The sequence below is a fragment of the Metarhizium robertsii genome (genome assembly GCF_000187425.2).
Source record: "Metarhizium robertsii ARSEF 23 chromosome Unknown MAA_Scf_1, whole genome shotgun sequence".
In the NCBI taxonomy this organism is placed as follows: Eukaryota; Fungi; Ascomycota; class Sordariomycetes; order Hypocreales; family Clavicipitaceae; genus Metarhizium; species Metarhizium robertsii.
Window position 1 is genome coordinate 4,749,290 of NW_011942149.1, and position 24,610 is coordinate 4,773,899.

The 24,610-nt window shown below is 51.8% G+C and overlaps 4 protein-coding genes across 4 annotated transcripts; 2 read left to right on the top strand and 2 right to left on the bottom strand.

The window, feature by feature from the left end:
- Positions 1-4,760: 4,760 nt before the first annotated feature.
- MAA_02123 (WW domain-binding protein) lies at positions 4,761-5,602 on the top strand (the record flags this gene model as incomplete). Its single annotated transcript, XM_007820121.1, has 2 exons — positions 4,761-5,009; positions 5,084-5,602. 2 exons carry the CDS (start codon positions 4,761-4,763, stop codon positions 5,600-5,602), a joined length of 768 nt encoding a protein of 255 aa, XP_007818312.1.
- A 6,637-nt stretch (positions 5,603-12,239) lies between these two features.
- On the top strand, positions 12,240-13,920 carry MAA_02121 (major facilitator superfamily transporter; the record flags this gene model as incomplete). The annotated part of the gene is made up of 3 exons (XM_007820119.1): positions 12,240-12,491; positions 12,625-13,086; positions 13,156-13,920. 3 exons carry the CDS (start codon positions 12,240-12,242, stop codon positions 13,918-13,920), a joined length of 1,479 nt encoding a protein of 492 aa, XP_007818310.1.
- Positions 13,921-14,246: 326 nt separating this feature from the next.
- MAA_02120 (3-ketosteroid reductase) lies at positions 14,247-15,836 on the bottom strand (the record flags this gene model as incomplete). The annotated part of the gene is made up of 3 exons (XM_007820118.1): positions 14,247-15,062; positions 15,143-15,665; positions 15,742-15,836. The coding sequence occupies 3 exons, from the start codon at positions 15,834-15,836 to the stop codon at positions 14,247-14,249; spliced, it is 1,434 nt and encodes a 477-aa protein (XP_007818309.1).
- Positions 15,837-16,527: 691 nt separating this feature from the next.
- MAA_02119 (KH domain protein) lies at positions 16,528-20,496 on the bottom strand (the record flags this gene model as incomplete). Its single annotated transcript, XM_007820117.1, has 3 exons — positions 16,528-17,486; positions 17,560-19,813; positions 19,876-20,496. The coding sequence occupies 3 exons, from the start codon at positions 20,494-20,496 to the stop codon at positions 16,528-16,530; spliced, it is 3,834 nt and encodes a 1,277-aa protein (XP_007818308.1).
- Positions 20,497-24,610: the final 4,114 nt, after the last annotated feature.

The window sequence follows — 24,610 nt, forward strand, 5'->3', positions numbered from 1 at the left end:
CTCTCCCGGAGCCAGCTCTATTTCCCATCTGTTTTCGCCCGGCGTTACGACATGGCTTGCCGACGGACGAGACGGGAGGCATCCCGGAAGCCGAAAGCCGCGTATGAGGGATGACTATGCCGACGGCGTGCCTGCAAAGCTTGAGTGGCAGATGGATGATTCCAGGCAAGCATCGAGCAGATCTGCCGTGTTTGGGACACTAGTATCGTATCTGCCCCTTTCCTGCAAACGTGCCATACGAGGAATCCAAGCTTGCCAAGCCTTATGTATGTTTGTTGATAAGGCGTGTTGCGACCAAGGTGGGTGTGCGGTGTACTCGCTGCAGAGCAGGCAGTGCAGTGGTCTAGACTTCAGAATCCGGCGCACAAGCTTCGAATTTATCAAAGCAACTAAACAGCCGCGACTTGGAGTCGGCTGATTACAGACATTGGCAAAATCTGATATGAGAGACATGGCGATTGCTAGTGCGACTGCGTGGTATGTCTCCGAACCTTGTTGCTAATTTTAGTTTCAACACTCAGCTCGGGTCCTGAAGTCTCTCAAGTTCTTCGGCTGGTCGATACTTTGAATTGGTTGGGCACCGGGGGGTAGCTGGTGTTCGTCAGCCCAGATCGACACGGCAACGGCACGGTGCACATGTATTATACCGACAGCTGAGTTCAATTTATGGCGGATTGAATCTCTCTTGTGCACATCATCAACATGACTCGAGTGTCGGTTTTCGCAGCTTGGTTGAGCTTCCTCCCGAAACAGCATTTGCAATTCCTGGAGTCCTGCCAGATACAAATGCCGAGACGCAGGCCGAGTCAGCCGGCCATTCGATGTCGTCATTGTTGCACTTCATGCAGGTACGAGATAGCAACTTAGCCCTATCTGCTCCCTAGGTGGATGAATTGGTCCAAGGTGGTCGGCCAAAACCAGCCTGCAGTTCACATCTCACTTGCATTAGCCCTAGAGGGATCGTCGCCTGATCATTTCGAGGCCTGGCTAGTGCTGCTACCATGTTCATCAGCATGAACTCTTGGTCCTAGTCCTTCAGGTGATAAGCCCTTCCTGACTAGGCACTGCTACCTTGCCAGCCAGATGGCACATACAGTTTACCTAACGTCTGGGTCATTATCGGCCAGCTTCGTGGCCACCTCCTATTGTTGAACGGCCACGGGTAGAAAGGCAGAGGCGCAGTCGGACCAAGGCGGAACACCACACAAATGCAGCAGGCAATACCACACCTATCGCGATAACCATCCACGCTTTTAACGGGGACGAGTGTCCTTGCCCGGCCCACGGAATGCTGGCGCTGGGTCGAGATGCTGGAACCCCACACCAACAAGGATTATGGCTGGATTCAACAGAGTGAGGGATGCGACAGAGTGGCGGACATCCAGCAGCACATCCAGCAGCACAGTGGCGTTGCGCGGGCCTGTCTGCTTTTCTGTCATCAAGTCGCGCCAGAGGACTTGAGACATTGCTGTACGAGTGCGTGGTCTTGGACCCTGCTTGTAAGGGCATTTGGAGCATTCTTCACCAGGCAGTATGATGATCCACCCGCGTGCTCCGAATGTCGCCCAACGAGAAGAGAAGACGAGAGAAGACAAGAGGAGAGACGGCATCCATCTGTGAGAGACAAGCCCCTTCCAATTTTGATGGGGCTCTTGCTACTGGTTGCCCCTGCCTGCCTGCCTGCCTGCCTATTTGCACTACTTGATGCAGCATCGCTGCTTGCCGCTTGCCTTGTTGCCTGCCTGACCGGGATGGCTTGGCCTCAGGCACGTGGAGAACGAGACGACGGCAGCTCGCGCTCACCCCTGGCGTACGTATAGTGCCGATGTGCAATTGAGAAACAATGAAATACTACTACCAGGGGACGGAGTATCTGAGCCGACAGCTCAAGGAACACAGATAGTAGTGAAAACCTTGGTTGGTCATGAGAAAGGCGCCAGAAACGCAGACGAGTCAGGTTTCGCCCAGCGAGTCGTAGGTGTGTCTGTTCTGTCGACGCCAGCATTAGACGACATTGGAGGCTGCTCGTTGATCTTGCCTTGCCAAGTACAGACAGAGTGAGGAGTGAGTGTTCAAAATCTACCTAGTCTTGTCAGTCAAGGTCTGGTACTACGTACGTATGAAGCCCGGAATATAGTGCTGAACACCACCAGGACGACAGATGGAAGACCAACTTGACCTCTTGGCTAGTCCATCCATATCCATACAGCATGTACATCAGGTCCCGGAATAATTCAACGGGTGTTGGCCACTGCGCAATGCAACACAAGACTACTGGTGTAGGTCGTTAGCTGTGTGTATAAATACAGCCAAGACCGAGCGCTGCATATACTATGTACATATGTACGTAGTATATACGGAGTATATATATGCATTAGTAGTTGTGTTCCCAACAACCCGGCATCTTGTTTCACAAGCCCTTTTAGGCTTCGGCCGTTGTAGCATCCCCTTCCTTTTTCTGCCCTGCCGGATCCAATCGCTGAAGAAGTCTAGAGCCTGTTTCCTAGTTGGAGAGAAGCGTCCGGGGGGTCCATCAAGGGACGCCAAAAAGACGTCAGGGTCCCCTGGCCGAAATCTCTGGCTCGTCAACTCTGTGCATGGCTGAGTGCCTGTGTAAATACTGTACTGTTTTTGGTCATCACACACATTTGCAACAAAGCCTCGTGTGTGGAGACGGCTTCACGTCTGGGGTTGGGTCTTCACAAGGCATGACGACGGAGACGAGACGGAGTGGCATCTAAGTATGCATCTGTCGAAAAATTGGCCTCATTTGCACCACCGCGTCGATCATGTCTGGACAATGGCCTGACTGATTGACTGACCGAATGCCAGCCTGCTGCGCATGCGACTGAGGAGTAAGTTACTTGGTACTCGTAACGGACCATATCCCAGACACAAATGACAATTTCTCCTCGACCCAACAGCCGACTGCGTGCCTAGATGGCTGTTTGGCCCTTGATGCCGCGCCTGCAAGTCGTTGAATTCACTGGTCTCGTTTTTCCGGGTCGTGAGATTACGGCGCATGTCCAGATGTTGTTGGCAGTTGGTCGATGGAGTTCTGCTGGTCTGTTGTATGTGCCGTCGGACCAAGTGGACGCAAACTCGCTCCTCCAACTTGGTTTGCTTGGGCACCTACCAAGGCGCGGCGGCGTGGTGGTGACACAAATACTCGGGAACGAGCGGACATGGACATGTCGAATGTTGACTCGACGTGTCTGGCAACTTAGGGGCTGTCTCGCCTCCCTCTCCTTGTCCCTCTGCGTGCTTGAATCAATTGATGTTTGTTGCTCGTTCATGTGCAGGCGCTTTGGCCGCAGAAGCCGCCTCGAATCCGGCCAGTCAGCCAGTCTGCTAGCCGTGTTAAGTCGATGGCCCATTAGTGAACCGGGCCCAGGAATCGATCCCCATCCACGGGTCCCTCCTGCTCGACCCCCCAGCGCGCCCCTCCCCGCCATTCACTGGCCCCATTGCGCGTGCACTGGGGGCCTCCCCCCCCCCGCCTCGCTTTTTGCCCCTCCAGTCTCCTCCTGTCTGGTGCTCGCCCAGGTCCCCGTCGCCCGCGCGGCCTGCTCACCCCAATCTCGACATCTTAGCATCAACTCGACCAGGCTGACATCTGGATGGCAGGGCACTTGAGCCCCAAGCCTTGAGCCACGAGCCCCGAGCGCTGAGCCTCAGGCTGCCTTTGCCCCAGCCTGCATATCCTTGGCCTTGAACGTCCCCAACAGTGCGTGCCCAAGCCCTCCAGCGTGTGCATGTGCAGCCTGCTTTGTCCCTCAGTCCCTCTTCCGCCGTGCTTCACTTCACGCTCTTCCAACCGTCATATTTTCTCCTCCATGTCCCCTTTATTCCTCTCCCATCCTCCTCTCCCAGCCACCTCCTCGGTGCTCCGTACTCAATCCTCGGCATCATTCCATCATTTGCCTCATCCTCCCGGCTTGACGCCGACACGCCCTCGCCCGTTCCCGCGCCCATTCCCACGCCGCCAGTCCGCGAATGTGCGAATGTGCCCCACTCCCACCTCGCCAGAGCCTTGAACCCGTTGACTGCTCCTGTTAGTACCGAGTATTACTCGCGACATCTCTCACCACTTGCGCAAACGCTTGCCTGCGAGGCGATGCCCGTCTGGGTACTACTCAAGGTGCAGCCCGGGAATCTGGAGACGAGTTGCGGGTGCGACTACTGCCGCGGCTTCGCCCACTGCTTCTACTGCTGCTAGGGTTTGCCAAACCCTGTCCGTGACAATGTCGATAAAGTAAGCCTCTTCAGCATGGGACGACTGGTCTCTCTTCTCTCAATTCACTCCTCGCTACACACCCCTCCCCTTAGCTTCAGACTGAAGACTTCCTCACCTCACACTCACCCTCACCCTCACCCTCACCCTCATCCTCACCCCTTCCATCCTTTCCTGCCCTATCTTATCCTTTTCGTCTCTCTCTTGTACCTATTTGTCCTGGGCCCGTCTTTTTTTTTTGTCCTTGTTGTGCTTCTCAATTCACAATTCACCCGTTTCTGGTCTTTGTCTTGTTGTTGTTCATCTCTCCCATGCCTCATACCTCCGGACTCTCTCCCGGACCCTTGGCATTGATGGTCATGCTTTGACCAATCTCACCTCTCAACTCTAGACTCTCCTCGCCACCTCCGGCTCCTTTTCTCTAGCCTTCTTTTTTTTTTATAAACTTCGTTCTGTTTCATATCGTTTGGTTTCCTTTTTCCCATGGGCATCTTCTCCATGGGTGTCAAGTGCCCTGTTTTTCGTCATGGACAACCCTCATGATTATCTGATCACCAGTCCATCTCGTCCAAGACGTCCTACTGATCCTGACTCTTCTGCTAGTTGGGTTATGCTGAACCAAGGAGGCTTTGTCAAGCTTGGAAACGAACGAATACTCCTCAAACTTGATTCAAGAATATCATGCGACCTATCTGTGCCCCAGGAACTCAAGGCCCGATGTACCCCGTTTCAGTGTAAGAGCGACAAGGGCACATTGTTCCTCACTAATAAGAGAGTGAGTCTTCCAAATCATGCCTGCCAATCCTTGTATCACCATCTCCTCTCCCATATGCTAACGCGGATAATCAGATTGTATATCTCCCCTCCAAGCCCACACAGGAGCCAAAATTTGAATCCTTCAGCGCCCCGATTCTCAAGTTCCAGGACTCTAGTACATCATCGTCCATGTGGTGGGGCTGGGTGTGGAAGTCGGATTGTATCCCCGTCTCTGGAGGAAACATTCCGCCTGACCTGCCAAGAATAGAAGTGAAATTCACCTTCTCCGATGGCGGCATGATGGAGTTCAATGAAACATATATACGGCTCAGAGAACGCTTGTTCCAGTACCAGGAAATGAGGAGGGAGATGGGCCCCGGTGCCGATATACCAGATGAGCCTTTGCCCGCATATGAGGGCCCCGGTGCAAATCCACCGGAATCGACGACAACACTGACCGTTCCACGGACCAATCGGTCAGACAGCTCCTCCAGTCGCCGGGCACCCGATGAACCTCCACCTGGCTATGACGAAGCGCAAGCACAGCAGATCAGTATGCGCCTAGAAGACCATATTCGGGGAGAAGTGGATCGAGGCGCCACGGACGAGTGATCTCGACTTGGTTTCTTTGTTTTAGCAGCAGCGTTTTTGCATCGTCTCGGTTTCCAGTGTCCACCACACCAAAACCGCATTTTGACTTGCATAGCTCATACTCTAGAAACGGGTTATGAATACCATGATATTCGCGAGGCCCTGCTTGAGCCATTACTTGGCTTTTACGGCGCTGGGGGCAAAAATGATATATTCTAGTGGGTTTAGGGTTGGCAATTTGATTCGTTTTCACGACTTGTCAATTTAGAACATTAACGCAGGCATGGGTTGGCGACGTTCAGACAGCCGGGAAGATCCATAGGAACAACCCTTACCTTGAGAAAGCTACCTCAATACTGCTCTTGCATGTTACTTTAAAATTATGTCGACAGAACCCAAATGATATCCCAAGAGTGAATCACTCTTGAGTCTTGACATTGGGATGGTGTTAGTAAGCCGCCCGTGACTTGTAGTTGGCACTTCATCAATTACGGCTGCAGTATGGTGTACGGAGCAGGGCCACAAACTGACGCTCCAATTGGCAGTTCCAAGCCAATTAGGAAGCGGTCACGTGATTCAATGCGTGACCTGCAATTGTCCTGTGGATGCCAATCAACCAATCAAATTATGCCAATTCCGGATCAGATTTCGCTCTCGCGACTTTGACCGAGAGCTTCCGACCTCATACGATCTTAGTGAGATACCTCAAACACACAACCATAACCTTCCATTGTGATCTATCCACCTGTCGCGATGGGTATCTGGGACGCCCTTTCCGAGATTGTCGAGGCCGTTACGCCATGGAGCGTTGTTGAGGCCGAGGCCCCTGCCGAGGAGCCCAAGGTACGATTTCGGCTTGTTCCCCTTTGCCGACCGTGACGAACCTTTTTGCGGCGTCCACCACGGCCATTGGTGCAACGCCATCAGTCCGACACGGAATTCAACCAAAAATCTCTCACTCGTGAAATAAATTACTGACACAACTCTTGCAGGAGGAGCAGGCCGCCGAGGACGAGTCAAAGGACGAAGAGACCTCGGAAGAGGCTACTGAGGAAGCTACCGAGGCCGCCGAGGACGCCGAGGAGGGGGAGGAGGAGGAGGAGGAAGAAGAAGAGGAGGAAGAGGATGAGGAAGAGATTGTCGACCCCAAGGAGACTCTTGAGGAAGGTCCGTCTAAACATTTTCATTCCCCCAATCCGTCCACACGGTCGGCTCGCCTGTCCTCGGCTGTCCGGCGAGGCATTTCCCTCGAGTAACGGGGCAACACTCCCCATGGGACAAATACTCCCTTTGCTTCAACGCGGCTTGTGCTGACAATATTTTTTACGGTAGAATGCAAAAATTCTGCTCAGTGTGCCCCTGCCAAGCACCACTTCGACGAGTGTGTCGAGCGTGTTCAGCAACAGGAGAGCGAGGGCGAAGCCAAGGAGGATTGCGTCGAGGAGTGTACGTCTTAGCCCACGATAATAAGTCCAAGCCCTGCCGTCGATGAGACGAATCCAACAACATGGGATCGATTCAATTGGCCTATACCGAGCCATCCTCGTTGCGAATTCAGTCCAGCTAACTGAACATCTAGTCTTCCACCTTGCCCACTGCGCCACCGCCTGCGCCGCTCCCAAGCTATGGTCTAAGCTCCGATAAATTCTCCCCGTCCAACGTCAAAAGCTATATTTTCCGTCTTCTGAAGTGTTCTAGCCTGCCGGACTAAACAACTGGTGGGAGCGGCGGGCTTGCACCTTTTTGGAAGGGAAATATATTCGACGCCACGAATTCGCGCTGACCAAGGAATGGTGGAAAAGGCGCAAAAGCACAAAATTATGGGGTTGAGCAGTGAGCGCCGGGGAAACGTGTCCATGTATAATCTGCCACGACTGGAATGGCGGGCGGCCTCGAGATGATTCTTGTTATTGGGGCGCCCTTGCTGTTGCGGGACGGTGATTTCTGTCTGTATCATAAATGCTGCAGCGCCAACAATAGATTTTCTCTCTTCTTTAGTCTACTTTGTCCCGGTTGAAGGTGGTTTCAGGTGTAGTTGCGTCACACATAAGGGTTGGTTGCTTGGCAAGATGTGCACCACTGTATGAGTCCACGACGCAAACTATCCCAGGTCCCGACGGCATAGCTAGTTTCAGACCAGCCCGTACAGGGTCTCTCCAACTGGTACTGATACTTGCTCGGCGATGCAGACTCGGCCTTGAGACGGAGACAAAATTGAGCCTGGCGATGGACGTATTTCGCTGCCACCACCCCAGCGAAATCTGTTGCTAATCTACTATCCCAAAGCATGAAGGCTTTGCAAAGAGCATTGTGGAAAACTCAAGCCCAACTTTTGGCTAATGACCGTTCAACCGTGCGAATGAATTTCATGTCCCGTGGGAAAGTCCAAATAATCGAATTGACAATTAAACTCGAAGACAGGCTGCTACACAGTAGCTATTTCAAAAGCTCGGAGACTAGCAACCATGTCTAAAGACGATCAAATAGGGTCAGGAACACTATTTATCCCCTTTTTGGGAAAGAGATAGAAAGAGTATCTATCCACGTGCCCTGACGACATCATAATTCGGAGAAAACAAATTGTCAAATCAGCGTCAAGACTCGTCGCCTAGATCCAACAGTGCTGGTTTTGATGTCGTGGGAGGAATGGAGTTAGGCCGACGCTGGAAAAAGTGAAAATTCTCGCAGACCTATTTCCGATTTCATGAGCTTCGATATTCGGCCATTCCGTGCTGAGCTTGGTGCAAGATTCACGTATGGCTCGTCACGTTCGGCATGTTGACTTGACATTGTGTGACGTGGGAGACCAACTCTTGGGGCGGGGGAAATTAACCTTCATTCAAGGGAGTCGCTCATTGATTTATAAGTCTTATGGGCTCGAGTATTCTTAGAGCCGGCGGACGGGATAAATGGCAGCTATTGCTGTTCTTTTGGGTTACATCCAATTTTGGTTTATAGGTCCCAGCATCCCAGGATATACTCGACCTTGGAGAAGTGCTCCTATGTCCGCAGCCTTTTCTCATCAACACGTACCGCGGATGGTGACCATTATGAACGATTTTCTTACTTATGATGGATACCAGAAGCGGATGTAGTGTTTCTAGTCGCTTCCACAATTTGCAACGGCATGTCGAACGCATTGGCAAAGTGGCAACTATACGGCTGATGGATGAACTCTTCAATGTCTTGTCCAGTTCTCGCGCTGGGCATCCCGGGACACGGTATTGACACTTGCAAAGTCTCTGCAGTACCAAAAACGACGACTCGATTGTCGATTCTCAGTCTGCCAAGCTGGACTCGCGGCTAGGTCCAAGGAAACGGCTAATCCCGCAAACGTTGCAGCGGTTGCGACAGTTGATGCTAATCGCGTTAGCTGAATCTATTACAACTTGGAACAAGAACAGACTAGGCAGCCAATAGGAAAGGGTGCTCTACTATTTTTTTATCAATGCGCCGACTAGCCACCTTTGTGTCGGAATTGGCAGAACAAAATAGTGCCTCATTTGATACAGTTGAAGTGCTCAGCTGTGTCCAGCCAGCTCTCCTTAGAGATAGGTCATTTGAAGGACAAACTACCATGTGGCTGTATCCGTCCCCGTCGCCGGATGGCCGTCGGCAGCGGGAGTTGTGTGGATCTGTTTCATCATGGGCGGCGTCCAACAGACCCTTTCTACTGTGTTCCACGACTGGGAGTCGGGACTCGAGCTTGACAAAAGAGGAAGACAGGGGCCTCGAGGCCTCTCACAATACGGTGGAGATGGTGGATTTTATGCGAGACACAGTTACACAACTCCTGTTCCTGCTTGCTCAATCGAAATCATGTCCCATGTACGGAGGACTCCGTACGACGCCAAAAGACGTTCACGCTAGGCGCAGATCTGACTTCTCTGCTTCCATCATGGACAGGGGCTGGATAAGTTTAAAGATGAAAAAGCTTGACAGCATCTCGGACGCAGGCCGGTTGTCTCATCTGTTTGAGCACACCTTTCACATGCAAGGGCCCTGGGGATCAATAGAGTAGGCAAAGTGTGCATGTTCCATTGAACAATTGAGAACATTTTAAGCGACTTTGGTGGAGAAAGAAAAGCTCCAGATACTTGTGGCAGAAGATGAAGCAGAATTATCCGTCGAAGTTGGTTGTGCTCAAGGGTGTGTTTTGGATTAAGAGACGAGAGGGCAAAGGAGCAAGATGGGCATGTGTACGGAGTACCAGACATGAGCGCGAGCGGCAAGAGCGACCTGACTCGAGCTTGCTTGTCTGCATGTTGCCTGCGCGTTTATCGGCGCTTCTATCTCACCTTGGCACGTGAATGGAACACCCGCCAGACATGGTCCATCAAAGGACAAGGACGAGTTCGAGATTATTATTACTTTGTATACCAGATCGCAAAGCCTTCGGGAGGTTAACTTGTCGACATGTGTCGGCTCAGAATCCCACCACCGACCGACAACCTCATTCGCACCCCCACACTGGTTACGCTACGAGTTGCTCAACCCGGGGACCTGTCATCCTTGCACTAGACCAGGATATCAAGGCTATCTCTCGATCGCGACTGGCGGCTGGACGCACGAGATCCACGCAGACTGTGCTCGTCTTCTTTGAGCTAAAATACTCCAGCAAAGGAAATGAGGGAAGTGGTGAGCCAAGCGACAAGCACAAGTTGCATGGTCTGCGTCGACCTGCAACATCGTCTTGCCCCGGTGCCAGTTGCTCAGTTTTCTCTCCACCGTTTCGGCCAAAAGTCCAGTTCTGCGGCAAGGCGGGTGCGCCGCCAAGCCATGTCTCTCTTGGTTGGCAAGAATGAACAACTACCCCGAGTCTTTTGACCCTACACGCTATGATGGGAGCCATGGTGGCGACGGAGTATTCCGCCCGTCCAGTTGGCTCTGACAGGTCATAGGAGTTGGTTGGTAGCTGGTGTTAGTCAACTCCGTATACTATCCAAAACGAGGCTGTACATACGACGCACACTTGCTCTCGTTAGTTAGTTGCCTGGGTGCCAGCTAACTTGGGACTACGACCATTTGGTACGCAGTGATCCCAAACCTGGTACGTATTGGTCAGGTACTGACATCGAATATCACATTCTCAGTAATCAAACAAGGCACAGGCCTATGTATCAACACATATGTCTCGCGCAAACCGTGGAAGATGTCACTATTACCAACATACGACTCAAGAACCACCAAAGAAGCCACATACTACATACAGTCTGTGGTGGAATATATTTGGCTATCAAGAAGCATACTTTTATATTGCCGCAGAACTCCGTATACGGAGTATTGTTATGGTGAAGCGCGATACGGAGGAGCCAGGTAGCGGATCTTCTCATGCTTGCTTCCCCTCCCACTGTACATACATACAGATGTACCATAATGGTCAACCAGCCAGCTAATAGCTAATGCATGCAGCCAAAGACCCGCCGCTAATCTGAAATCCCCAGCGCCACCTGCAGTCAGGATGTGTGTGAGCATCCAGGCTCGTTGCCCACACTTGGCTGGCTGTCTGGCCCGCCGTTACCAGCCCCTGGCGAACACACATGTACATACCTCTGCTGGGATCATTAATCTTGATGCGAGAGATGGCGGTATTCCCTGGCCTGCCGAAAATGGAATTGGGTACGGAGCACGGAGTCAAGGGTTCACAACAGGCTCAAGCCCAGACCCCAGATCCATGATCGCACCTGACCACTAAGATAGTCTCCCCGTGTTGTCCGACGGGGCCCAGAGTCCAACTCCAAAACCAGCTCGCCTCAAAAGGGACGCTCTTGACCAGTATCCAGACGGAGGCGGCACCGAAGGGCGGGAAAGTTTGAGGGCCCCACGCGACCCTGTCTGTATTCTACACCAACTGCAGGTGAAGGTGCTAAGGAGTTGGTGGCCGTCAAGCGTACAGTGCTAGTACTGAGTTCTTGCGGGCCTTCCTTCATGCGTCTCTCTCTGTCTTGGAAAGCGACGTGGTTCAGGCCTGATGGCAGCGTTGCATTCCTTTTCCACCTTCAGCGCCACCCTTCCCATGGGCAACCGGGAGCTCATCTTCTCTTCTTTCAACATCCGTCAGTTAAGGTCTGGCTCTGTCATTCGATACTGTCTTGTATAAACAACAATTGATTCTACGCTTCCACGACCTACTATTCTTGTGGTCCACCGAAATCCAGAACTACATATTTCTACACCTCCTGCCGGCCTACTCCACCACGCTGCAGTGTTTGGTTCTACCAAAGAAAAAACTCGCCTGCGAACCGGGCGTGCATGCAGCTCACGATTAATTTCCTTCAAACGAACCTTGCTTGTCGAATTGCAACAGTTTCAGGGACGAGCCATCCAACACGGAGTTCGGGTCAGAAGTAGTATCACGCTGCGAGAGCTGGCCTGCACATTGTGGAACTTACATCCTTGTCGGCCGACCACGACTTAGTCCCGTTTACTCCGGCGCCTCCCGTGAGGTGAGACTTCAGGAATTTGCGAATTTCGAATGTAAAGGGCCGTGAGGAGCCTCGTTCGTCTTTTTATTTTCCTGATTAGCCGGTAAAGATTGGTACGGCGGCCGCACGCTGGTCCCTTTCTTCCTTTGCTCCCCCTGTTGTCCTTTCATCAGTCCTTCTCATATAGTCTAAGCACAACCAGTGGTTCACTACCTGCCGCACTTCCCCGCAAAATGAAAGGGATTAACAGCGGTAGCGAAGGAAGCGGCGACAAGATTGGCGGGCGCTTCTGGAGGGGGACGAAGCTAGGGTCGCAGGATTACAGCCTTGGAGAGCGAAACATTGGCGAAAATGGAACCATCGACGTCGGAGGCGAAGGCGAAGGGAGCGTTGCTAATGGAACATCAACTGAGTATCGAACGTACAAACGACGATGGATCGGCCTCGCAACACTCACGCTCATGAACATTGTCGTTTCCTGGGATGTAAGAGAGAACCTGATTTCGTACGGCCTTGGCTGCTCACCCATTAGGAGACTTTTGTTTCCGCTGGCCCCGAGGCGTGAGATATGACAATAATGTTGTGTGTGATGCTAACTCTCTGTTTCTATTTTCACAGTGGCTTACTTTTGCACCTGTTGCCGACTTCTCATCGCAATACTATGGCGTCTCAAAATCGGCCATCAACTGGGTCAGCACCGCCTTCTTCCTCGCCTTTGTTGCCATTTTTCCCATCACCATTGCCATCTTGCACCGCGGCCCGAAGCTGGCCTTTATGATTGCTGCGGTACTCGTCATCATCGGAAACTGGATTCGTTATGGGGGTTCAACCAGCTCTTCCGGCGGTCACTTTGGTGCCATTATGGCCGGTGAAATTCTGATCGGTTTCGCCCAACCCTTTATCTTGGCGGCCCCTACTCGATACTCGGATTTGTGGTTCACCAACCGCGGTCGAGTTGCTGCGACGGCAGTGACAAGTTTAGCGAATCCCCTGGGCGGTGCTCTGGGCCAATTGATCAACCCTCTGTGGGTTAAGCAGGCGAGCGACGTTTCCCAGATGGTGCTCTATGTCTCCATCATTGTAAGCGAAACTCCAATCCTTCTACTCCCAGTTGTACTCCCGCAGCTAATCATGTTTGGTCTTCTTTAGTCTACTGTTTGCTGTCTACCAGCCTTCATTGTACCAGCCGCGCCCCCAACGCCTGTTGGACCTTCTGCCGAGACCCCAAAACTAAGCCTCAGGGCATCCGTCAAAGTCCTCACTCACTCCCTTGAGTTGTGGCTTATACTTATTCCATTCGCTGTCTACGTCGGCTTCTTCAACTCGATCTCGTCTCTTCTCAACCAGATGATGACTCCCTACGGGTTCAGCGACGACGAGGCAGGTATCGGAGGTGCCATTCTCATCTTTGTCGGCCTCGTCTTCTCAGCCATTACCTCGCCGATTTTGGATAGAACCAAGAAGTTCCTCTTCGCTCTCAAGTTATTCATGCCCATCATCGGTATCTGCTACCTCGTCTTCGTGTGGATGCCCGAGACCAGCGAAGTCACCGGCCCGTATGTAGTGCTCGCCATTCTGGGGGCCGCTTCCTTTGCCCTGGTCCCCGTGGCTCTGGAGTTTCTCACTGAGCTCAGCCACCCGCTTAGTCCCGAGGTCACATCCACTACCGCATGGGCCGGTGGTCAGCTCCTCGGCGCCATCTTTGTTATCATCAGCGATGCTCTGGTTGCCGGTGATGATGCCAACCCGCCCAAAAACATGAAGAATGCTCTCATTTTCCAGGCTGTCGTCGCCCTAGTTGTTTGCCCGTTGCCCCTGTTCTTGGGCCTATTTGGCCGTGCAGATAAGGTTGTTTTGAGGCGTGTTCGCTCCGATGAGCAGGGCGCACGTACAAATGTACAGACTGTTGTATAAATTGAAGTGCTGCGGGGGTTGGTTTTTTTTTGAGCTGTTTTTTTTTTTTTTTAAACCATGGGTGTGTAAATACTACATGTGTCATATATATCCACGGCGAGTGAAACTAGAGTCTTTCTTCCTCGCTTTTTGATGAAATGATTGATAATTTTATCGTGTGCCTCGGTGCTTGCCTTCAGATTGGTATTACAAGCTTTGGTCGTTATTACTTCCGATTCGTGGATTCCCGCAATGGCACGTTGATGGGATGGGTAAACAAGCACCAGTGAGTGATGTGTATTAGTTGAATCGTATTAAAAGTCCCGAATCAAATCGCTCCATGCCATTTATTCGCCGTCAGGCTCAAGGATGTCCTCCCACTGGGCCCTCAACTCCTCCAGCTGCTGCCAACACCGGGCACCAACCTCCTCAAACTCGGCAATATCCTCTGCAGTCGCATCCCGAGTACCAGTCTTTCTCCCAACGGACTTGTGCAAAACACCAACAGCAGAGTCGGCGGCAATAGTATCAGGCGTCTCGGGCTTGCCTTCCCACCCCCACCCTTCCACTTCTGTCTTCTTCACGTCAACGTTGAGCCGGACATCTGTGCTGCTGCCCCATTTGACGCGTTCTGCGTCAGAATCATCGAGGGCTTCTTGGGTTTGGAGGGCGACCCAAGAGGCTGCCTTGGCGCCATTGTAGCCGGTGACATTGTGCCAGGGGGAGCCGACCCAGCGGCAGACGACGAGCGAGATTTCGTACAACCAGAAGAGAAACCAGGGGAGTGGGAACAGCGTGCTGGCCACCACGCCTGGGTGGGTGAGGTAGATTTTCGGCCGGACAAGCTGCTTCTTGGCAGCTTCGGCCTCGTCATCAATGGTGAGGAAGCGGGAGGAGAATGGCCGAGCGGCAGGGAGAGAAGAGCTCAGGCAGAGGAGGTCAGTGAGTCTTTTGCAGGATTCATATGCCTCGGGACGCGTGAAACACTGTACGTCGTTGACGTCAAAGACTTTTCGGACCGCCTCGAGGCTGCTTGACCAGATGATACGGCCGGGCGCCTCGTTCTCGGAGGATCTGCTCAGCAGGGGAAGGAGCTTATGGGCGAGCATGTAGTGGCCAAAGACACAGGCGCAAAAGACTTCGCCCAGCAAAGGTTTGACGGGCTACAAGAAAGCACCGTTAGTACATACAAACGGATCGCACCCCGCAGCTCAATAATACACGGGCGCAAAAAAATACTCACGTAGTTGAGTACTGGCCGCTCGTTCAAGAGGCAAGTCGGCAATGACAGCTTAAAGTCGGGCCAGGTTGCCGTCTGTATAATGCCCTTTGTAAAAAACGACCGAATGGCGGCGAAGTAGTTCATTCCCGCCCACCCACCAAAGGCTGCATTGCAGATGATGCTGTCCAGCCGAGGGATTCTCACGTTCCGCAGATATTCCCCCTCCAAACCCCCAGGGTTGCTCACAGTCCCGTAGCGCAGTTTATGCGCGAAATCCCGAATGCCACGGAGGTCACACAAATCCAGCGTCAGGCTTAAGATGTGGATTCTCGAGACGGCATCTTCCCATTTATAGTCGGCGCCGGCGCGCGACAAGACTTTGGATGTCTTGGCAGCGTTGCTAGCATATTCTCGCAGTTGCCGGATCGTCTCGAGGGATTTGGAGCCAGACCGTGTCGTGGGGATCACAATGAGGTGCGAACTGAGGGACCGCGTGGCCAGAAAATCGTCAATGAGAGCTTGGGCTGTACCGAGACCGATTCCACTGTACAAGAAAAATATTATATTAGTCCGCAGACTCCGAAATGGTAGTTGTTCAATTGTGTAGATGGGGAGCAGACCTATTTGCACCGGTGATGAGCACAAAAAGCTGCTCATGGGCAGGCACAGATTCCCATGGAGCTGGTTCGGCAGATGCAGTCTTCGTAGCCACCATTGCAACTCTTTCTGAGCCAAGAGGAATCGTCCGAAATCAATTTAAGGAGCCTTAACAGGTGGCTAACCAGAAAATTAAACCAGGAATTCCCTTGGAGTTTGATCAGGCGCGAAGGAAAGGAGCGAGAGAAGGTGTCAAGACATGAATTGATGCCTTGTAATAAATGTCAGCCCTGGGGGCGGTGCGCCGTGTAGCAAGATTCTGGCTCAAGGGGTCCGTCCATCCATGGTTGCTTGTTGATTCAGGGGTGCTTACAATCTCCACCTGACAGCTTTGATGGTCCGTGAGGCGGCAGGCGGGCGGGCGCAACCCGAATGAGCCACTTGCCGCACTCCAAGGGCAGCTGGGCGGACCATTACAATTGTACTACTAGTAGTAATACATGTACATACAGTTATATTATTTTGTCCATTAATTGTGCTATTTTTAGGTTCAGCTTACATCTCCACGATCCCGGAATATCTGATATATGCCTTGAGCCCGTAAAATGATATTCTCTCACCCCCACGCCACCCTTGTTCACATCAATCGTACAAACCCAAGGGCGTACATAGTCGGTGATACATAGAGCCTGTGCCGATATTGAAGTGCAGGCGTTTTACTTGATGCACCTGCGACTAGCTTTTCTTACATCTCTCCTCTTCCATTTTACCTTGCAAGTGACGTAGCAAACTTACAGCAAGGTGTAAATCTACTCCCTGGGCTTTTGCCCCTCACGGACAGCAGCCAAAATCAGCTCTTTAGCCTTCTCTACACCTGCCTGAGAGCCGACAATCTCAATGGCCTCGTCGCGCGCCTGATCTCGGGGCACCTGGATTCTGCAGTTGCTCTGTTGTCGAATCGCGTTGACCTTAGAGCCATTTGGTCCAATGACGTGGCGATAAGTTTTTGGGTCAGGCAAGATGAGGTAACCCGTGGCATCAGTCTTCTTAGCCTGCTCTAGGGCCTTTTGGATCACGTCCTTGGCCTTCTGAACATTCTCTGGGGTGCCCCTCAAGACCCAAGGAATGTCTCCCTCTTCGGTAGAGATGGTCTTGACCACTTTCCAGGAGTGGGCGTCTGCCGCGGCGTCTGCGTCATCTGTGATGAGCGGCAAGGAGCCAGTGTTCGCTCTGGCCGAGTTATCAGGCTTGCTGGGAATGGCATGACCAGAGTGGTCGACTGTGACTTGGTGGTTGTTGCGAAGCTGTCGGAAAATCTGTCCATTGTTGGAAACAGCGTGATGGACATTGCGGGGGATCTGAATAGTCTCTCCCTGCTGCTGTTTGATAATGCCAGCAATGTGTTCCTTGGCCTGGACCACGTTCTCAGGTCGGCCAGTTACCTTGACACCAGTTTTGCCGTCACCCTGTCTGGGCACATCAATCGAAACAGTGAACTTGCTCTCCATCTGGCGCTTAGTATCACCGCCACGGCCAATAAGAGATCGATGATGCTCGATGGGCACTTCGATTACATCCGAGATCTGGCTCTCGCGCTCAGCAACGATGTCTTGGATGCGCTTGATGATTTTTTGCACCACGTCGGTGCGTCCCTCGACCTTGATGGTGTTGCCATCTGCCTCCTGTTTCGGGAACTGGATAGTGCGAGCAAGCTCACGTCGGTCATCCGACCCTCCAGCTCCGACGACAATATCCTTCAGGTTGGATCCTAGGTCGATGTAATTAGCACTAAACCAAATAATATAGACAAAGCATAAAGTAGCAAGAAAATAGACACTTACCCCCGCTGCCAATCAAGGCCTTGTGGTGCTTCTTATCAACGTCAATAGTCTGAACAATGGTGTCATCGAAGATAGTTCGCTTTTCTTCCAAGACTTTGCGGGCCTTGGCGACTTGCGAAGCAGTTCCCTTGATGGAAATTTCAACCATATCCGCATCACGGTCCGCAGGAACGTCAATGCGTGCACCAGTCAACTGGCGAAGCTCATCAAGAGCAGCGCCTCCCTGTCCGATAAGGGACCCAACCTGCTTCTGCTGAACAGGGACCGTTGCAGTAACTGAGTGCTCCTCCAAATACTTGTGGAGAGAAAAGATCTCATCCCTAGCTTCGTCTGCGCCCTTCTTTGGACCACGAATGATGACCTCGTCGGGGGCCTGCTGACGGCGGGGCTTGCCAGTGTCGCTGGCGGCATCGGCATTTGGCTGGTCTTCGGAACCGGCCTTTGCGGAGCGAGGGAAGAAGATGAGAACTTTATATCGAGTCTGAAGACGGTTAATCTGGCCGCCCTGAGCACCAATGAGCTCTCGGTGGTACTTGGGGTCAATCTTCAGAATATGCGTTGTCTCATCGGCCAAGGTACGGCTAAGGTTCTGGATGTGGTGGCGAGCAGCCTCGGCCTTGGCCTTGGGACCCTTGAGCTCAACTTGCCCATCTTGGACCTGGATTTCGACGTCAAATCGATCGCGAAGCTCCTTGATGTTGCTACCGCCCTTACCAATAAGGTGGTTGGCAAATTTCTGAGGAAAGTCGAAACTCAATGTGAAGCCACGTTCCTTCTCGTCCTCCTTCTCTTGCTCAACAAAGGCATTGGCCTTGGCCGCCAGAGCATCCACAGCAGACTTGGGTCCACGGAGTGTGATTGTGGTGCCAACCTTAGTAACGCGCACAGGGATCTGGTCAGAAGCGCGGCTCTCCTGCTCCTTCTTGATAAAGCGCCGAAGTCTCTCATGGAACTTGGCGGGAACGTCTAGAGTGGTGCTGGACAGCTGCTCTTGCTTGCCGATAAGACCCAGAATGTGTTTTTCGGCATCATCAAGAGCCTTCTTGAACTCGCGAATCTCTGCGTCTGAAGGCTTGGTTCTGGGAAGCTGATAAGGGCCATCAGCCGGGTCAGGGCCCTCGAACACAAGCAAAACCGGAGCAGCAGCCTCGGATGCTTCAGGAATCACAACGTGAACACCATAATCGGCCTTCACCTTAGGGGTAATGTCGGTACGCAGGTGCTGATGGAAAAAGGGGTCAATGCTGACAGAGTGCATACGAGCGGGAGGCTGACCGTTGATGATACCAGTGATCTCCGACTGGGCACGGATGGCATTCTTGCCCTCGCGTGAGTACAGCTCCCAGGGTAAGGCACCATCCTGCGAGAAGGGTGTGTTGATGTGAGTGTTGTACAGCTTCTCGAGACGATCAATCTCCTTACGCTGACGAAGATAACGAGTCACATTCCCAGCGTGTGCGGCGGCACCACCAGGGGCGTTACGATGGAATCTACCAATATCAATATTTGACATTTGCATGCCCATCGCCAGATCCATGGCCTTCTCGAGACCAGTTTGAACGCGATCAGCGGGACCAATGATAGTAACCATGTCGTCGTCTTCTTCCGAAGGAAGGAGAATAGCACACCCGGTCTCGGCAAAAAAATCATCAGCAGGCAAGCCTCGGTCTCCAATAATGAATTGATGGCGACCCCGCTGGATAGCGAGCTGCTCCAATTGCAGCTGTTTATGCAGCTCGGCAACTTGTCGCTCGATCTCGGTGCGAACCTGCTGAATAGCAGCCCTATCACCAGCCAGCTGAATATGATCATCCTCCGCCCCAGCAGGGTGAAAGACAGGTGGCTGTCCAGGCTCGGGGGCCACAGGAGCCTGGACACGACAAACAGCCTGGTGAGGGGGAACACGCATTTGAATACCGTGATTTTCCTCCAAAGCTTGGGCCAGGGAGTTTCCGGGGCCGGCTATGAAAGGGTAGAATGCCGTGGGAACACCGCGAACCTTGGTCTGGACGTTGGCGGATCGCTCGCCGGCAATCTTGAGCAGCTCATTTCGGGCGGAGGCGGCTGAGAGAGCGTTGCCCTCGACAGAAACATCGATGGTCGCCTCATCATCATCAGCAAGAAGAGCATTGTCCTCGACCTTAGGAAGCTGAATCTTGGCTCCTGTCTTCTCCTGCAAGGCCCTGATCATCGAACCACCCTTTCCAATGACATGAGCTCGAGCGGAGTAAGGGATGGAGACCTTGATGGACGTCTAAGACATGTTAGATACGTAGATGCTCGATTATAGGAGGCATTGGCGAATTTTTGACATACTCGAGTTCCAATTTGCTGGACCAAGTCCTTGAGCGCCTGTTGAGCAATCTCCTGAGGACCGGTAGCTTCGAATTTGTATCGGCCATTGGCTCCATTAGCCATTGTGATGTTTGCGCGCGACTTGCGATTGATATCCTTGATAATATCCGGGATGGGACGCTTCAATTGGCCACGGGGCAGGACAAACTGAGGCTCCAGGGTAACCGTCTCGACATTGCGGCCTGGAATAAACATAGAGGGTGCGGCAGCCTTGGAAGGAGTCGCGGTTCCGGAAGTGGGAGTTGATGATCGTGAAGCGCCATTGGAAGCAGCGCCATTGGTCTTGCCATTGGCGTTGCTCTTGGCACCCCAAATGGGGGCCACGTTGGCAGTTTTGACCTTGGGGGCTCCAAGTTCCGGGAAGAGTTCATGAGACTGTGTATCGAGAGGCGCCTTGGGGTTCGAGGATTCCTTCTGCTTTCCGGCAGCCTTGGAGGTGATTGGAGCCGCCCAAGAGCCAGAGGCATCGTTGGTGGGCTTCACGGGAAGCTCTTCATCCGGGACATCCTCGACCGTGACAGTGTGAGGTTCCTCGGCATGCTTTTGAAGAAGCTTCTGGGCGGCAGACTCTTCAGATGCCATGTTTAGATATTCGACCGACAAGGTAGGAGGCAATAAATTAGATAAGGAAAGGGGATCTCAGGAGAGACAAGGTGTTTTAAGTATCTAGTCACAGCATGTCAGTAACATCTTCCCAGGTTTCCTTAGGCATACGCCGGGTAAACTTTAATTACGCTTTCACTTTTGTGTAGCTTTGGGGCAATTGGAGAGCATACCCTTTTTTTTTCCCTTGAAAATGAGGCTTTGCCGGTGAACTGACGCTATCGCGAAATAGACCGTTGTCCGTGGGCGATGCTATTTCGATGCTCCTTGATCTCTTCTTGGCTGGGATATATGAGGCGTCTAGTACATGGTACAGGCAGCCTACAGAGTTCGAAATAAAATAAAAACGATTACCGGTGACCAGAGGGATAGACCAGGAGAGGCAAGAACCAGGGAGGGTAGGGGAAAGGCTTTGATGCCGGGGAAGATGGCAAGTTGCAGAGTGTCGTGAAGCAGTTTAAGGGTGAGGTGGAAGTTCCGTAAGCCCCACGAGACGTCTTGGTGGTTTTCTGGCCTGGCAGGGATGCAGGAGGCTGTCCCCACTCCGAGCTTCGTGCCATGGTGCTCTTAACTTCGCACACTGCCATTTTCAAATATTGGTGGGGAATAATCACGTGATCCAGCATGTGACCTGGCTCATTAGGTACCCTATAGTTATTTGCAACTTTGCAATGGATGTCAAGCGTCAATCGTTGAAATATTCTATTGGGTATATCTAATGTCAATGATTTGTTTGTATGCTTTGTTATTTTCCTGTTTTGTAAGTTATTTCCATTGAATTGCTAGCGTGGATTGTCACCTGAAGCTGGAGGGCATGTGCCATGAGCATATCGGTCGTTCAACCTTGACTTGACACGTCACCGCAGCTGCGATATCTTTCCTGCCCAATCACAAGACAAGCAAAAAAGCACCTTCCAACCCATTGAGAATTATGTCGCGGTATCGGGCCCAGAATAATCCTGTATAAATTCCACAGCGTCTCAAATGTGTTGGCCGGATATTAAGTTGTCAAGTCTACACACCATAGAATTAAAGCAAAAATAAGAGAGGAAATTCGGACCGCATCTTGAACCAAGAAACCGAAAACATGAAATATCATCGACATGGTACTTATACTCATCTGCTAACACTATGCCAATTGGCTTGACATGTCCATACCACGGACCTTTGGGCAAAACCACGGCCGCAGTTGAACACGCCATGACAGCACCAGTCCCCCCCCGGCAGTGAGATAGTATATGCACTAGTCTCACTTTTTCAAACTTAAGTGTCACCAGATAATGAACGTGTTCCCGGGCTGCGGTGAAACATTGACCATGGCCGACCCGTAAATAGTGCAGGGCAACGCTCGTGCCAGTCGACCCGACAGGTATAAATAGCATCATGTGTAGGCACAGGAAATACGGTGTCATATGTATAACCACGGAAATACCATCGAGCGGTCAGGGACGGATGGCAAGGGGCTGTTCTGCTCGCCATGCTGTGTGCAGTCAAGTCCTGGCATCATGCTGTTGGCTTCAATGTTGTTTTATGAGACGGTCACTGGCCCATAAGCTGTTGGTGGCTGCCAGCGCCCGACGACGGCTGGCAGATGGCTCACCATGCTGAAGATCTTGCCAGGATTCTGCATCCAAACTGTTGGTAGTAGAATTTCTATATTGCTTATGATAGCAATACGTAGTCCTTTGATAGACGGCTTTGACCGCGTTCCCGTATTGTAAGGAGGGAGAGTGGAGTGCGCATGTACAAGGTATATACATACATGTACCTATATGCATGCACAGTCCGTGGCAGAATATATTTGCCTAACGAGAAGTATACACTAGTATGCTGTAGTGTATTGTAGTATAGAGCTTGATAGTCGGTACCTGATCTGGTAAAATACTTTTTGCCTCCCACATTGTAAGTACTACTTAAGTATGCACATGCAAAGTCAAGTGTTCTACTCCGTACCAGGCCAAGGTTCGCAGCGGCCCACAACCGATTGAGTTGAAACAAGGCCCCCAATTGCCCACATGCAAGAAGCAGGTCTTTTATCTTGAAGCGCACGGGGTCATTATGAGGAAGCCACCGGGACGCTGATGGTGTGCTTGACATTGACGCATTGTCAACTGATGTGAGTTGCAGCATGGAGTCTGGTACCAACCTACTTTGGGAATGGTCCAGCCCGTACCGTACGGAGTAGTAGCATGATTAGATTTCTCTAGGGACGGATGGCATGCCACGCTGTACCTTGCAGCTGCATCAATGATGAGCCATTGAAGTTTGATTTGCCCCACGCTATTACATTACGACCGTGTCTGGCAAAGGCACTGGGAATTCATTTTTCATTTTTTTTTGAACAGCGTGTGCGCGCGGCGTGCTGTGTCTTTCTTACACTTGGTTCTCACCACATTGCCGGCGGTGCTAATTGAATGTGACAATGACAACTCCACACGCGGGTGAATGGAAACCATAGTGCCACATCAACTTGCAAGTGGATATGGACGATGCTAGGGATCTGCCACAGTATTTCGGCCGCTGCCTCCAAAAATGGCCGCCTTGAACGGGAATTTCCGCCGTTGCTCGAATAACCAGGAGCGTCTGCAGACTGAGATGAGCGGCTGTTATGTCCACATTGGCTCGATAACCATTGTGTTTGTTGGATGAGGCTCTCTCTCTGTGCCTCGGGCTCATCCAGAATAGTTGTCACATCCTCCAATCAGGAAGAAAGCCACCAGACATGAACCAACCACCACCATCGAGCCCGACGAAATTTGTAGACAACATGGCACAAAGAAATTGACTAATGAGGATGAGGCGCTATCTCTGTCCCTGCGCCAGCTACACCACGCACCACTATTGGGCCATCGTAACTGGACTCTGCTGCCGTGGCGGGTATTCTGTCAAGCCACTAGGCTTGGGAATGGTGAATAAAAACGGATACCGAGACTTTCCCCTGTTTCGCCCTGTGATATGGACATGACCACTGAGCCTCGGCCGTACATGTGTTGATGAAACACCAGTCTTGGAGACTGCAACGCCTGTCGTTGCGTCCCCGGCGGAAAAGGAAGTGGCCATCGTCTGTGAAGATGTTATGTATGTATTATCTTGGATCATGGGGGCGACTCGGGATGGAGAGACTGTTGGAAAACAGCAAAAATCCCCCGACAAGTCCCGTTTTGTTTATATTTCTCTCTCCGCTTTTCTTTTGTGCCCTACAAGAACCAACTTAAATGTGAAGCATTGAGACAAAAGACTGGTGGTGCTTTTGCAGTTGTGTGGAGGGTCTCGTGGTGCCAATCATTGGTGATCACTTGTTGATTTCGATACTAGCTTGGCTCCTGCATGGCAATTCAGGTATCCATATTGTGGAGTTACTTTATTAAAAGTGAGAAACAAGTTGCTTGCCAGATTCCAATCCTGTGCATGTTGTGCCAATGCCAAACTGCACATTATCAAGATACGGCACGAGTACGGAGTACGGAGTACTAGTAATGAGTTAAGTCCCCGCCCAGCCCCAAACCTCGATGTAACGGTGGCTATACAATGCTAAAATATCCGTGGTATCACGGGTATAGTTATAAATATGGCCGAGACTTCGCCTGGCCGTGATTCAAGACGGGGCCCGGAGGCCTTTCTAATCTCAGGGCTAAGAGAGCGTTGTTCATGCACCGATGCTCACTATGGGAACCATCCGGGAAACACCCACCACTTGGATGGAGCTTCGGGTTGCTTCGTTCCGTGTATGAGGCAAATAAACGACTGGCATTCACCAAGGGAACTTGAGAGGCAAGGTCGGCGATAGAAAATACCTCGAATAGTATGAGCAGCTGTTCTATGCTTGGGTTCTCCGAACTTGGCTTGGAAGAATAATCACCTGGGAAATATGACAATGAGGCTTTGCCCATGTAGAGAGCCTGATGGCTCACAATGATGTTTCGTGCACTACCTAGCTCAGTTGCACCGCGCTGGAAGAACCTGATGATCAGAACGGATGGATAATTAATTTTGAATGACATGACTGGATCCCGGAATCGGGAGCAGGGCCATGGGGCCCTGTTGATGCCGCCTTTACATACACAGAAGGCAAAGATGGCTAGATGTCATACTA